This window comes from Drosophila suzukii, chromosome 2R (assembly GCF_043229965.1).
Source record: "Drosophila suzukii chromosome 2R, CBGP_Dsuzu_IsoJpt1.0, whole genome shotgun sequence".
Classification (NCBI taxonomy): Eukaryota; Metazoa; Arthropoda; class Insecta; order Diptera; family Drosophilidae; genus Drosophila; species Drosophila suzukii.
This window is the reverse complement of record NC_092081.1, coordinates 19,759,206-19,773,280: the sequence shown is the minus strand read 5'-3', so window position 1 is coordinate 19,773,280 and position 14,075 is coordinate 19,759,206. Positions and strand designations below refer to the sequence as shown.

General features: G+C 39.5%; 1 protein-coding gene across 1 annotated transcript in view; it reads left to right on the top strand.

Annotated features, from left to right (window-relative positions):
• Positions 1–14,075, top strand: part of dpr13 (defective proboscis extension response 13) — a 38,948-nt gene that overhangs the window by 15,142 nt on the left and 9,731 nt on the right. The window contains exon 2 of the mRNA XM_017075118.4: positions 6,859–7,400. Within this exon, the coding sequence (XP_016930607.2) occupies positions 6,859–7,400 (542 nt within the window). The remainder of the gene's footprint in view (positions 1–6,858; positions 7,401–14,075) is intronic.

Below are 14,075 nucleotides of genomic sequence, written 5' to 3'. Positions count from 1 at the left end.
TTTAAAAGTACCCTGTTGGTCCGTAAACTAATAAACTAAATAATCCTTCCTTTTTCTTTTGAGAAACTTACTGAAACTCCTAAAAAAAACTCTTTCTAAAAGGCCTCTATTGTTTGGGCCCATATTACTTCAAATTTCAGTAAATCTTTTAACGGAAAACTCATCCTTTTCTATAAACTTTTGTTTTATTACCCCATTTTTACACAAAAACCACTAGAACTACCAACAAAATTAGTCCTAATTATGCCTTTTTTTTAGTTTCTGAACCTTTTTTCCTGCTAGAACTCCATTAACCTCTTGCGCAAAGGACATCCCTTGGCAGTTTTTTAGACTACAGGGTGGCTAAGCTCAATTCCGATTTTGATTACGCTTGGTTCTGTTATTTTCTGTCCCTTGTAGTGCCACCAAATTTGCCACATCCGGCGCAGGAGCAGTCTATATTCCTACTCCGGGTTTCGGGCGCCGTCGTCCGCTTTGTGGCAACTGTCAAGTGTGTCTGGTCGCCCGAAATAAGTGGACTGCCAAAAAAGTTGCCCTCATCTGCTTCATCTCCGGCTGCTTTGAGTCCCCTCTGGTCCTGGCCGGCTTTACTTTCCGTTTAATAATATTTTCACTTTGATGCCACTACGGTCAGCCGGCCAACGCCTCGAAGGCGAGTGGTTTTGCTGTTTATGCCCCCGCACATTGCGGAAGTTGACAATTTAATTTTATGTACTCACTAGGCCACATTCCCTGCTTTGCCAAAGACACTAAACATTTACTGGGCCCCTCCAGAAAGGTTCGACTATTCAAAGTGCCCAGCCAGCCGTGGATTCCAGGGATTCCCGACCGCCTTGCCATTCTAATTCGCACGTGCTTGCAATTTGGCAAATCCCCCTAATGTCGGGGGCTCTTCAATATATAAATCTTCATTATGCATAAAAACATTCCCAGCCCACTTCGCCGCACTTAACTTATGCTCTTTTATATGGATTTTTTCCCGTTTGCCGCCTTTCCGTTTGATTTCACTTGGCTTTGGATCAAGGATTTCGCAGATACTCATACTTAGGAACCCGTCGAAGCGAATTTGTACCTTATTTATTTTGCCGAGCTGTCATAATTTATGAATTCGCGGTGCGTGTGTATATATATAGCAAGCGGATGTTGTTGAGTTGGGGTTCCATAAATAGATACTTTGAGGGATTCCATCGGTGCCCGACAACCAGAACTTCACCGCACACAACTCTGCAATTAGCCAGGGCTTCACATCCTCTACCAACTATTTAAAACTTGGCTGTTTATGGCGTAACCCCGAGCATATTGCCCCACAAAGAAAGCCCCAAGTCGAGCACTTAGACACGAATTGAAATAAAATAAATAAAATTAGAATTCCCGGGACTAGATGGCGGGGGAGTCTCCCTCAAAATAGCTGCTTCGTTCCCCATTTTCCTTGGCATCTGCCATTCCCTTTTCGCTTTTCGGCCAGATAGAAAGCCAATTTTATGACTCAACTTAAATAGGCACTTTACTTTTGCTCTTAATGCCCTTTTACGAGAGTATCGCGCTCTATGTTAGTGGGTCCTTGGATCCCAGGATCCCTGGATTGTGGATCCGCGACATTAATGATGGCCACGCCCCCGTCGAGGGCTTTATTGGAAAATAAATGGGCGAATGGGCGAATGGTCGGTGGCACGAGTGTGGCGCACTTATCTGATTTTACACTTGCCACGACCATCAAAATTATGACAGTCGCAAAGTGAATCGTTTGGCCAAAACGATCAACTTTGGCCAGAAGTTGCGAAAGTTACAAAGCAGGCATGCGTGGGCCATTTTCCAGAATTTCAATTAAATGGCAGCGCTATCCTATAGGATGGTTCCGGGAAATCCCGGGAAATCTTTCCACAGCCTCGAGCCTTGAGGTCGGGGGCCAGTTGACGCATTTACACACAAATTACCGCCAAGTGTCAAATGCAAACATTCCGAGTGTAGCAACAAACAATATTTGCCATAAAAACAGAAAGGCAAAAGTTTCGTAATGAAGCGAGGGGCTCTTCTCAACTTCTCAACATCCTTGCCCCCACATAAAGTTAAAGTTTACTTTAAAATTTGCCGCAGAAATGTTTGAAGCTGGTCTTGGGAGCAAGCTTCTAATTGTTAAATTTCACCAGTCGGCCATATATTTAATTAAAACTTTTCCATTCGCTGGAAGCTGGAGGCTTCGATGTGTGTTATGGTCAATTGTCCCCGTGCACTCGATGGCCATAAAAAGTTGGCCCGCATTTGTGTCAATTGTTGTAAATAACTGCCACCGCAAATTCAGTTAGATCCAAACGGAATAAATTATGCCGCAAGGCAGGACAATCGGAAATGTATTCGCCATTTATTTGTGTTTTAATTAGAGAAATTTATGCACACAATGTTCGCAGTTACATTAAATATGAAATCAAATGAAATTAATGAGTACAGCACAGGATGTCGCTGGCCCGCACAATTATCATAATGATATTGGCAAATGTTTTTTGCAGCCTTTCACCTAATTGATGACATCGCAGAGACATTGAAACAATTAAAATACCAAATGGCAAATCGCAAGCTGCATTTTAGTAAATTCTATTTCGGGTTGAAATTTATATTTTAACTCAGGTTGTGTACTTCTTTTTAGAAATGCTTGAGTGCTTTAAAGGAAGGATTGCGACCTGGAAAGTAACAATAACAAATGTTTGATGAAATTTTGGGGATTTAAGAAGGCTAACAACATTGAAACAATTAAATTTTTGTATTGCTTTTATAGGTACACTGATATAAAAATGTAGTAGATCAATGCAGGTTATATAGTTAATAAATATAAAATATTAAATTTTACACATATAAGTAGTAAATTAAAGACTTTAAAGATTGATTTTTATATTACACTGATAGAGAAACGTAGTAGATCCATGGAGTTATGAAGTCAATAAATGTAAAATATTAAATTTAACACTTATAAGTAGTAAAGTAGAGAATTTTTAAGATTGATTTTTATATATCAAAGTATTTTTGAGTAAATTAAACATTAAATATAGTAAATCAGATTTATGTTACATAGTACCTTATATTTACTATTTTGACCTGAATGTTTTTTTAAGTTAATATGTTTTTTGTTGAATGCTACTTTTTTTATATTTAAATAATATGTTGAATACAAATTTTTAAATTCAATAGCAGATATTTAATTGTACCATTCCATATTTTATCAGTGTAGGTAATGGTTTAAAAATGTCTTTAAAAAGGTCGATCATTTTAATCTGATTTAATCCTTTGTGTCCGCTATCCACATCCATCGCCTTTCGAAATGCGCTTGTGAAAAGCGAGATTCGGAGCTGGTTCATTTGGCATCACGCATACGCCGTGTGTGCGCGAGCAAACTTAATTAATGTGGAGCCATGATGTCACAGGGAGCATAAATATTCCACCACTGCCACAGTGCCACAGTGGGGCGTCGACACGAGCACATGAGAAATCATTGATATTAGTCGAGCAGCGGGGCTGCGGGCAGGACCAAAAGGATCCCAAAGATTCCAAGGGGGGCGGGGATCGGGAATCACGCAGCTTGCAGCGAACTTTTGATTAAAATGTCGTAGCAAAAACGGAGGGCAAGTGGCGGGGAAGGCGGCAAATGAAACTTTAGCGAACGCACACAAATTGCGAATGTTTCGCCAAACGAAAAGTTGGCAAATCCCCGCCAAAAATGTTGTTCTATCTGCCCTGGCGATGGTGCAACATGTTTGTGGTTGCAGTTTTTGGGCTTGGGTTTGAGGCTTTGAGTTTTGCGATTTGCGATTTGCGTTTGAGCCCGCGAATCTCTTTTTGCCGTTGACAATGCGCAGCTAGCAGCGGTTGCACAATGCGGAGCAATTGTAAATCCAATGCCCGACCGCCGGAAACAAGAAAAAAATGGCGAAACGGGCCACCAACGGATGCAGCCCAACCACTAGCCGTGAAAAATTCAATTACAAAGTCGCACAAACCATCGAAAGAATGCAAATTTACACGGCAGAAAGTGGGGCAAGGGCTGGCAGTCAAACACCGCAGCGGCAGCAACAACTTGCAACTAGTTCAGAAGCTGTTTTGCGGTCCGCCAGCGACCATTACGATTACTTTTACATACGTAGTGAAGGAGAGCTGGGAAAGCTGGGAAAACGGGAGGAAAAGCTGCATGTCGCAAGATGTCAGTCACGTGCGAACGTGACGAAAATGCCACGATTCAGTTTTGGCCAACTTCTGCGTGCCAATGAGCAGCAGCAACAGAAGCCGTAAGGGCAGCAGCAACACTAGAAACAGCAGCAATAGCAACAGCAGCAACACAACAGCAGCAGCAACAGTCGCAACGGCAATAGCAATCGCATTGTCCCGAGCTGGTTATTTGTTTGTTTTGTGCGTGCAGGACGAAAACCCTTGACAGTAACTACATTTGGAAAAATTTTAGCAACCATAAAAATTATATTCCTAGAAAAACCATAATTGATTATTAAATGAAAACATTTTCTATAATAAATTAATACTTTAAATAACTTCAAACAACATACTAAGGGCTTTATCAGCATTTCGAAGTTTACCCTTCTCGTAATGCTATAATTCCCAAAATGTTATAGTTCTTGCTACGTTTGTTAATATTTTAAAGCTACAGTTACTTATATTTATATATATATTTAGTATATACCTTAATGGTGGTCAGTTTTAAGTTTTAATAAATATACTAAATATATATAATGAAATATACTTTTAAAATCTTCAACAACAACATCTTTAAACCGAGAAGGTAAACAATGATTTTTATAACATGGATCCAAGCCATGTTTTAAATTGCTCCTCACTTTGAAGGGCAAATTAAGCAGAAATTTAATCTTTATTTTTATAATAGCTATCAGTGCTCGGTCTTTTGTTTCGAAAAATGAAAACGGTTACCTATTTATAACTAAAAAATACAACAAAATTTGGAAACCTTTTATAGAAATATTTTTAAAGGAATAAAGTTAATATTGCTGTTTTTACGAACACGAACACCGAGCTTTGTTCCTCTCAAAAGGCTACAAACCCTTTCACACCCTGAAGGGCAATTTAGTCCAAAAGACGAAGTATAGAACATTGTCCTGAGTGTGACAGGTCCTGGAGGGCTTCTTCGTATTCATAAGGCCATAGAACCACAGCACAACAATGCCATACCAAAACCGCAAAGTGCAAAATGCGAGCTGCGAAAGCTGGCTGACCTCCAGGATCAGAAATCCTTCTGTTGTGGGGCTGCAATTGCAAATTGCTGTGGCAACACACTCTCACATGTCAATTGGAGGAGCAATCGGGCGATTTCTAAGGTGTCAATCAGAAGAAGCTGCATTGATTGACTCGATTGTTCGCATGTGTCACAGCTGGGTAAATTGATTTTCAAGCTGCAGTGGCAGGGAAAATTCCTTTCGGGTCCCGTGGGCGAGAGAGATTCCATTGAAATACCTTTCGCCATTGCGATTAATAACATATCTGGCGTCTTAGCAACGTGCTAATTAAGGGCCAACTCAGGTGCAAAACGGGGCCCCAGGCGAATTCCATAACTAATTAATTTTACATTATTCAGCGCACTCAATGCAGGCGCCTTGGCCCGTGGTCGGTCTGCAAATTCAATCATCGTCAGGCCAAACATAATAAATTTCCAATGATTGGCGTTAAATATTTATGGTATGCGTACTGGACAATGACAACCAGGTCTCCACGGGCATGGTCCTGGCCAAATGAAAGCCAAACATCACCATTTTCACCAGAATTTGTGGCCAAGAAATCAAAATCAAAATCAAAAACCAGCCCAAATGCATTGTCATAATTGAATTTACAGCCTGGCAAATTCAGCCTAATTGCCGCTGCTAAACAAGACCCAAGCATGTTTGCCAAAAGCAATTATCTTTAATTGTGAAATATTATTTTGTTGCCCCAGCGAATTTTACACAAATTACGCAGCGCAAATAAAACCGAAACCCGAAATGGGTAATATGTAATGTGGTCGGTGTTCTGCGGGTGAACTTTTGACTGTTTCAGATGCGGCTCTTTTTGTATCTGTATCTGTGTCTATGGGCACGGAACAATGACTACGTGAAAGATTTCACAATTTTACACTAGGGAATACAAGGATTTTATATTTCTACAAAGTGGAAAACATTACTAAGTACCTGACTTTAAAAGTTTAATTTTATGTTGACGGCACCTACATGCTTTTATGTAAAAGAAATAACTTGACTTCATAATAATTTAATATTTGATTTAGTTGTTAAGTACAACTTTTTTCATAGCAGGAAAGATCTTAAGGGAATGGAGTGGTCAACATGATACAAGGGTATTTATATTTAAATGATATTAACTTCTATAAAACAGAAATCGTATGCTAAAATCTATTTGAAACTTTAAAAATAATAATGAAAAAGAAAACCTACCTAAAAGTATCATTTGGTTTACATAAATATTTCCAAAATTACTCTCTGAAATGCAGTTTTATATTACTCGTATTACATGTCAAATAACAATGGGTATTTAAAAATGATTGAAATGCTTTTCCTTAAAAAAAGATTTATGAATATGTGTTTACTTAAATTGCTTTTGCGCAAGTTAGCCAACTTTACAAAAGCCTGACAAAGTCGGCGGCTTAATTAGCCCCGTCACTTTATGCAGATTCGCCTGGGCCCTGGCTAATGAAAATCCGTTGTAAAATATTACGTATACGCACGCGCTTGGTGCTCATTCAAATTAATTGACTTCACGCTGTTATTGTTTATCCGACAAACTGTTGCGGCGCCGTCGGACAGCGCATATATTAACACATTTTAAAATGTCACTTGGTCTGCTCTGTCTTTCCATCCACAGACCACACAGCAGCGGCATCGCCATCCTCATCCGATGGAGGAGTAGGAGGAAAAACAGAAGCCTCCACCATGACGACGCCGGGTATAAATCAAAATTTAATTATGTCACAGGGAAAAGGGACGGCTGCAAAGGAGGAGGAGTCGGGCGAACCTGTGCCCGTGCCACAGCCCTACGCCCAAAGTGCCGCATCCGGGGGCAGCAGCATCAGCAGCTTCGACTCCACCAACGTGATCGATGGCCAGAGCCAAAAACCAGGCCCCAGCCAGCCCACGCCGACACACCTGCTGGAACCAGTGCTCCAGACGCACTCCCACTCCCGGATCCAGGCCAAAGATACGGCCGGACCCTATCCCATACCCATCCATCGGCCGGAGCCCGTGGAGAACCATCTGGAGGCCACCAACGGCATCGAGGGCGGCCTGGAGAACCACCTCTTCGGCACGCCCATGTACTTCGGCACCGAGAACTCCACGGTGGTGACCACCCAGATTGGGGCCACCGCCCACGTCCCGTGCACGGTCCACCACATCGGCGAGGGGGTGGTGAGTACGCCCCACATCCGTATTGTTTCAATATTTTATCAAAAGTTAATCCATCACCGTTGCCTTGTTTGACTCCCCGGCGATGATGATGACTTTTGTCCCCGTTTCTTTTGTCAAAGAGCCTGGCTTTCTCCTTATTGAAATGGAAAGGCGCATTGAATGTTTATTGATGGTATCCAGATCGATCAAGAGCTGAGGTCTTTACTATAGATTATTTTGATTTATTTGGGCATCGGTTTAATGAGGTTTTTCAGATGGTTGTGTAAGGATTATTACTCAGAACCAGTTCATGTAGTTGACTTCATGCTGCCTATGAAATATTTTTTTTAAATATTAAATTATTACCTGTTATATAATTATTACCTTTTTTAAATAACAGAATAAAACGTATTCTAATTTTCTTAATTTTTAAAAAATGTTAGATTAGCCAAAAGGTTTTTATTCTGTTTAATTCGTTTTAAATAATAATTAAAGGCGTTGAAAAACGTTTTCATTAATCTTTTTAAAAGTATTATGATCTTAAAGGGATTACATTATTTTTTAATAATTTAAAAGGCTTGTAAAAGTATGAAAACTTATTCATTGACCTTTAATTAGCTTTCCCAGAGGTAACCATAAAAATTACTCCTAGTTCCAGTTCCGGATTTTCAAAATTTAACATTGCTTATAGAGGGCATTTTGTGAAATTCAGTTAAAGTGGCATTAAGGTTTACAACAATGTACAATTTACAATATTGTTTGATATATAAATATACTATATAACAGAAAATCCCTTAATTAGCCTTTAATTATAAAGAGGATCTCACAGAATTACTCCGAATTCCGGTTAATATTTATTTGTTTTCCCTTTCCACCTGCCATCTCAGACAGAATTTAATTAAGTCGCACTGCTTATCGAGGCCACTTGAGTCTGGGGGCCTCGTTTCGGCCCAGAGGCAAACTAATATGGTAGTAAACACACAGATTTCGGACATTTTGGCTGAGCAAAATGGCTGTGTGGGTCATTGAGCAGGCGAAAACACACAGACAAGCAGGAGAAAGGCGAGGAGAAAGTGAAATGGAGTGGAACTGGGAGACAAATTACACCTTTCGCTGTGGGTGTGGGTGGGCGGGCGGCATTGACATGCCATGCCCTCAAGTCGTATTAATTTTCCGCTTGTCTAGAGTTATTACTCATACGCCGTGGTGTGCGTCACGTTTCGTGTGTTTGTATTTGTATTTGTGTTTGTAGTTGGCCGAGCTTGAGCCCGAAGACACCGAGGTGTTTATGCCGCCTCCCCGAAGAGTCGGACACTCGATTAGGCCAGCTATCCCCAAATACCAGGCCCCATCCCATCGGATCCCATCCCCAAGTGACCCCGGTGTGTGTTTGTTGCGTGTCTGGTTTAAATTGACGATTTCATAATTGTGCCTTCAAGTGTGCGGAAGTTAATAAGCACTTAAGTCCTCGTCGGCCTTCTGTGAGTCTATGAGTGTGTTAGCCAGTTGGCACTTTGCACGGTTGCGTGCTCAAGTGGGCGTTGCCCCGTCCCCAACCCGGCTTGTATGGGCCACACAATGGGCTTTGGGTCTCGGCCTAATAAGTCGGCAATTTGTATTATGGAAATTGTGTTGCACAGCCTCTTTGGAGCCAGCAAAATATTATCATCGTGTCTTGGCCCTCTCATTGCACTTGGCCCGGGGGCAGCCGGCCCTTTAATTGCACAGCTCTCAAAGGGATCTTTGCCTAATTCGCCAGATGCATTCATTAGCTCCAGTTTTGTATATAGTATGCCCATGTATATAGATGGCTCTTCACGCACTCATTTCGTAATTGGCAAACAGAGAGTTGTACTTTGGCCCCAATGAGACGGAAATTCATTGGGTGACTGCACGGTGAGAAATGTTTTGGTATGTACTTTTATTTTATTAAAAAAAAAAAATTTTAAGAAAAATTTTATGGTATTTTTAAAGATTTTCTTTGATATACCACAAGTTTCAGTTTTCTCTTTTAATGAAAAGGACCAGTAAAGTTCTTTACACTTTTTTCTTTAATTTAATATTGTAAAGGTCCTATGACACTTGCTTTATTTTTGGCTAACTGACCTAATATATTTTAGAAATCCAGCTTAACAACATTTCATGAATTTATGTATTAAATCATGTTTAAATCGCCATGACTTCATTTGGTAAACTACCTTGAATCTAGTTAGTTAGCCAAAAAGCAAGTGTGATAAGGCCATAACTATTTCCTCTTAGCAAGGTATGATATATAATTTCCTTCATTTTCGCAAATTTCATAATATGATTATATTTTTGTCTCTGAAACAAATATCCAGAGGTGCTCTGGTTTTCCCTTTTCTTTAATTTAAAATTTGTTTAGTACATAATTTCACAGATTTTCATTAATGATATACCACAACATAGTTGTAATTTCCTCTGTGTACCGCCTCTGACACAAGCAAAACTTAAAACTCTTTGAGGACTGCAACTTCTCCTTCTAAATGGGAAATGCACTTTCATTTCATTGCCCTCGTGTGTGTGGAGCCTTAAAACCTTGAGCAGGGCGCCCTGGGGCATTATGCGAATGCGATTGGGAGTGGGGATGCGAGTGCCAGTTCAGTGGACAGGAAACGTACACCTCTCCTCCAAGTGATTTCCATATTTGCAACTCCTCTGCAGTGCGGCAGAATTCGCAATCGAAATGCTTTGTCAGGTGCGCGCCTTTGTCTCTATTAAAAAGCCCCCTTTTTTAACTTGAGGAATACACACTGGAATACACTAAACATTTCCGCGAATCGGGGGGTTTGTTTTGTCTGCGCCTTCGCGGTCGTAAATTCACTTTGGACGACAATAAAATGCAGGAAACATTAAATAAATGAATTCCTTCCTCGAGCGCGAGCCTTTGTTTTGGTATTTTGCTGCAATTTTAATTTTTGTCGCCCTCCCCATTTCGCAGTGGTTGCCTTTTATGAGTTTTTTTTTTTGAGTGGGGATGACAACGAATTAGTGGAGGCAAAATACCTTAAAGTTAGGCACACTTAATGCCTTGATTGTTAAATACCGTTGACAACTTTCCATTAAAGTAATGCTATTAATTAAGAGACTTTCGTGCATACGGCAGACAAATCTGCTTCGCCAGAAATGGAAATTTCCTGGCGAATTTAAAGCCCATAAATCAAATGGCACAAACAGCCAGAAGTCCTTGCAGACACACACACATGAGGGGGAAAAAGTGGGAAGAGCACTTCGAATTAAGAATTACGACACTCGAATGTGGCTGGGCGGACATTAAAATATGTCATTAGGGTATTAGTCGAGAGCAGCAGCTTAAATGGCATTTAAAATAAACTAAGCAAATACGTGTGTCCTGTGTCCTGTGTCCTGCGTCCTGTTTCAGCCATCACCCAAAGGACCCTCCTAACCCTTTGGCTTTGCCAGTTGCACCCGGCTCATATAAATTGAACTAAATCAGCACTCGAGCAGCAGCAACAGTCGGAGCAAAAAGTTATGGTACAGGGGTAACTGGAAAAAGGGATTATCAATCTGGGCATTTTACTAATTTTGAAGTTTTGAAGTTAAGAGCTAGGATATCCTATGTAGATATATTGAGTACATTTATTTTAAGAAATAATATAAGTGCTAGAAAATATTATTTGAATTTAAATTTAAACACTAAAAATATTTTAAAATGATATAAACACATTGTTCCCCTTAAACCCAGTCTTAGGAGAATATCCTTTCATCTTTCAAGTTCCGAAAGTCAATCAAATAATATCATCTTATATAATATAGTCGTAGCTTATGGATTTAGTAAAAAAACCTTATATGCATAAATAAATAAATTAACATTGTTAGGATAAAAACCATTTTGGGTCTTAAATTTTTAATGACTCATAAAATAATCATCATATAGTCACGCAGGATGAGTGGTACTCAAAAATTAGAAATCTTATCATCTTAGTTTGTAATAAATATTTTTTCTGACCATGGACGGTTATGTTCCGCCTCAAGGACAATCACTGTAACCCATATAAGTTCGTAAAAACGTCTCCCGACGACTTTCAGTTGACTTGGTTCTGTCCATGGCTTTTCCGGCTCTAGATCCCCTGACCCCTGCCCCTTGACCTGCAGCCCCAACCCATTTAATTCCGCTTCCTCTGCCAATGCCGATTCCCATGTTTGTCCTGTTGCTCTGCGCTCAAGTCTGTGTGACTTGAGCACTTAATTACTTTTTAGATAAATTGTCGTTTTTAATGTCTAGACTCGCCTCCCGACCCTGGGATGTTTTCGTAGAGAAAAGTGGCAGTAATTAAATGTGCTCACAGCATGCCTGGATTCTACGACATTTCCTGACAAAAGGAGAATGCCAAAAGCTTAAATGCTGAAAACTCGAAAATGTTTGCAGGTCCCCAAAAATAAAAACCCAGCCCAGATAGAAGGTAATTTATTTATAATTTCCAAGGAAAATGTTCACCAATGCAGATTAGAAAATATAATTGTATGGCAGAGTGAGGAAAGAAGCTTCTGTTCAGCCGGAGAAGACTTTTCCTTCGCTTGGCCAGATAAAAATACCGAAATTGGTATTTTATGAAAATTAACGCTGGGGGCCTTCGCCCTTCGGATCGGATAAGTCGTTTAGATAAAAAAGGTTACGCAAATGTTTAAGGAAAACAGAGAATCGCAGAGCAGCATAGGTATGCGTATATATACGAGCACATATAATTTGCCAAGTTTAAAATCAGATAAAATAGAAATTGCCCTTGTCCGAGAAGTGAAGGCTAAACCGAAACCGAAACCGAAAACCAAAACCGAACAGAAACCATTTAGTTTGCCTGCCAGCGGAGCGACAAAAAACAAACAAATAATTTAGCCAGCGCAGTGATGAGGGTTGGCCAAAGGATAATACAGGATACAGGATATGGTCGGCATCGCTCTGCCGGGCTTAATCAAAACAAACACATAATTCCTGAACAATCATAATTTTTGCATAGTTTCACCTCGGTTACGCCGCTCTGGAAATTCGTTTCACAAATTTCGCTCAAAATTTGGCACACACAATGTGCGAATGCCTGTGCTTTTGCATGAGTTATATTCCATTGTGGAATTGTTGGGCGAACAAAGTAATACACATTGTTGTTCCAGTTCCCCATTTTTATGTGAACTCTATGTGTTCCTCATTTTTTATTGCTCACACTCACACTGTAGGAGCTTAAGGCTCTTGCACTCAAGTCCCACAACAACAAACAAACAAAAAGCAAGGACCTCAAGCAAACACAGACTTTTTTACACAACCACTCACACTCGCAGTGGCACAATGTTGTAGCTCTTTGTCGCTTAAAAAAACATAAAATATTATAAAATATTTTACTGCCAGGCTCGGTTATTGTTGCAATGACCTTCGGGCTCAAATAATATATGTATATTTCAGATATATATCTGTATCTTTGTGTCTTGGTATCTTTTTCGGTTTCTGCGTCTGAGTTTTTTGTTTGCTCAGCTGCTTTTACCCAATGGAATTACCAATGAAATACGAAGGAATCGTTGAACTCATAATAATATAATAATTTATTGAAGACCTCCGGGGTATCAGTTTTAAATATAAATAACTTTGAAATTTATTCCTTAAGTTTCCTAGTTTCTAGTTAGATTCCTTCAATACAAATAACAAAAAAGTAAATGAAAGTAAATTAAATCTTTGTTTGTTGTACCTATAAAGCTTACCATTTTATTCTTTATTAAATTTGTTTCTTTAAATTTTCTTCGTTCTGGTTTTGTTTCCTAAGATGTGTTATTTAAAATCAATTATAGCAACCAAGAAGAAAGAAAACAAATAAATTCATTGCCAGGGCAACATCCCCACCCATAAAATCACCAGCCTTGTCCACTCACAATTTACATTTCAAATGGAGGACAACCATAAAACTGTCTATTTTAAGAAACCAATTTAATTAGAAATATCTTTGTGTGGGAGTGTGTCTACTAAATACACAGGACTAAGCTCATTATAGGACCAGCAGAGCAAACTCAAATGCAGCCACTTTGGGGGCGTCGGTCCGAGAAGTTAATGTGGCTCGAAAATTGCCATAAACCTTTTTGAATGAATACAAATCATTATCACTTTGTTGCTGGCAGCCTTAACCGTAATTAAACCAACTCAGCTCAACTCGAGTTCAGGGGGAAAAGGACAGGCGGCCAGGACTCTCAGGAATGGCAGGACAATGGTCGTAGAGTTGTTTGCCAGCTAATAAGACATTCTGGTCGACAGCTTGATGGAGGAGGCCAGCCCACTTGGAGGGTCCTTTCTGGATGTTGATCCTGCACAGGAAAAAAAGGCATCAACAAGGAAAAAAAATATACCTATAATATTATTAATAAATATTATTTTTATTATTTTACAAAGAAGACCTTGTACTATTATATTTTAGAATTCTAAATTCAAGATTTTTTGTATTTTAAAATACAAGAAGACCTCGTACTATTATAGTTTGGAATTCTAAGCTCAATATTTTTTGTATTTTAAAATAAATATTACAAATTGCTATTAATATGCTTTTTCCCCAGTGTAATCCTCCTGCTGTTGCCTGTCACAATGTTTATTAAAACAAATGTCCCGAACAAAGGGCTAAATTTGACCCAGATTTTTTGTGTTTGAGCCTGGCATCTTGCGAGTATGCAGAATGGCTTCATCATTTC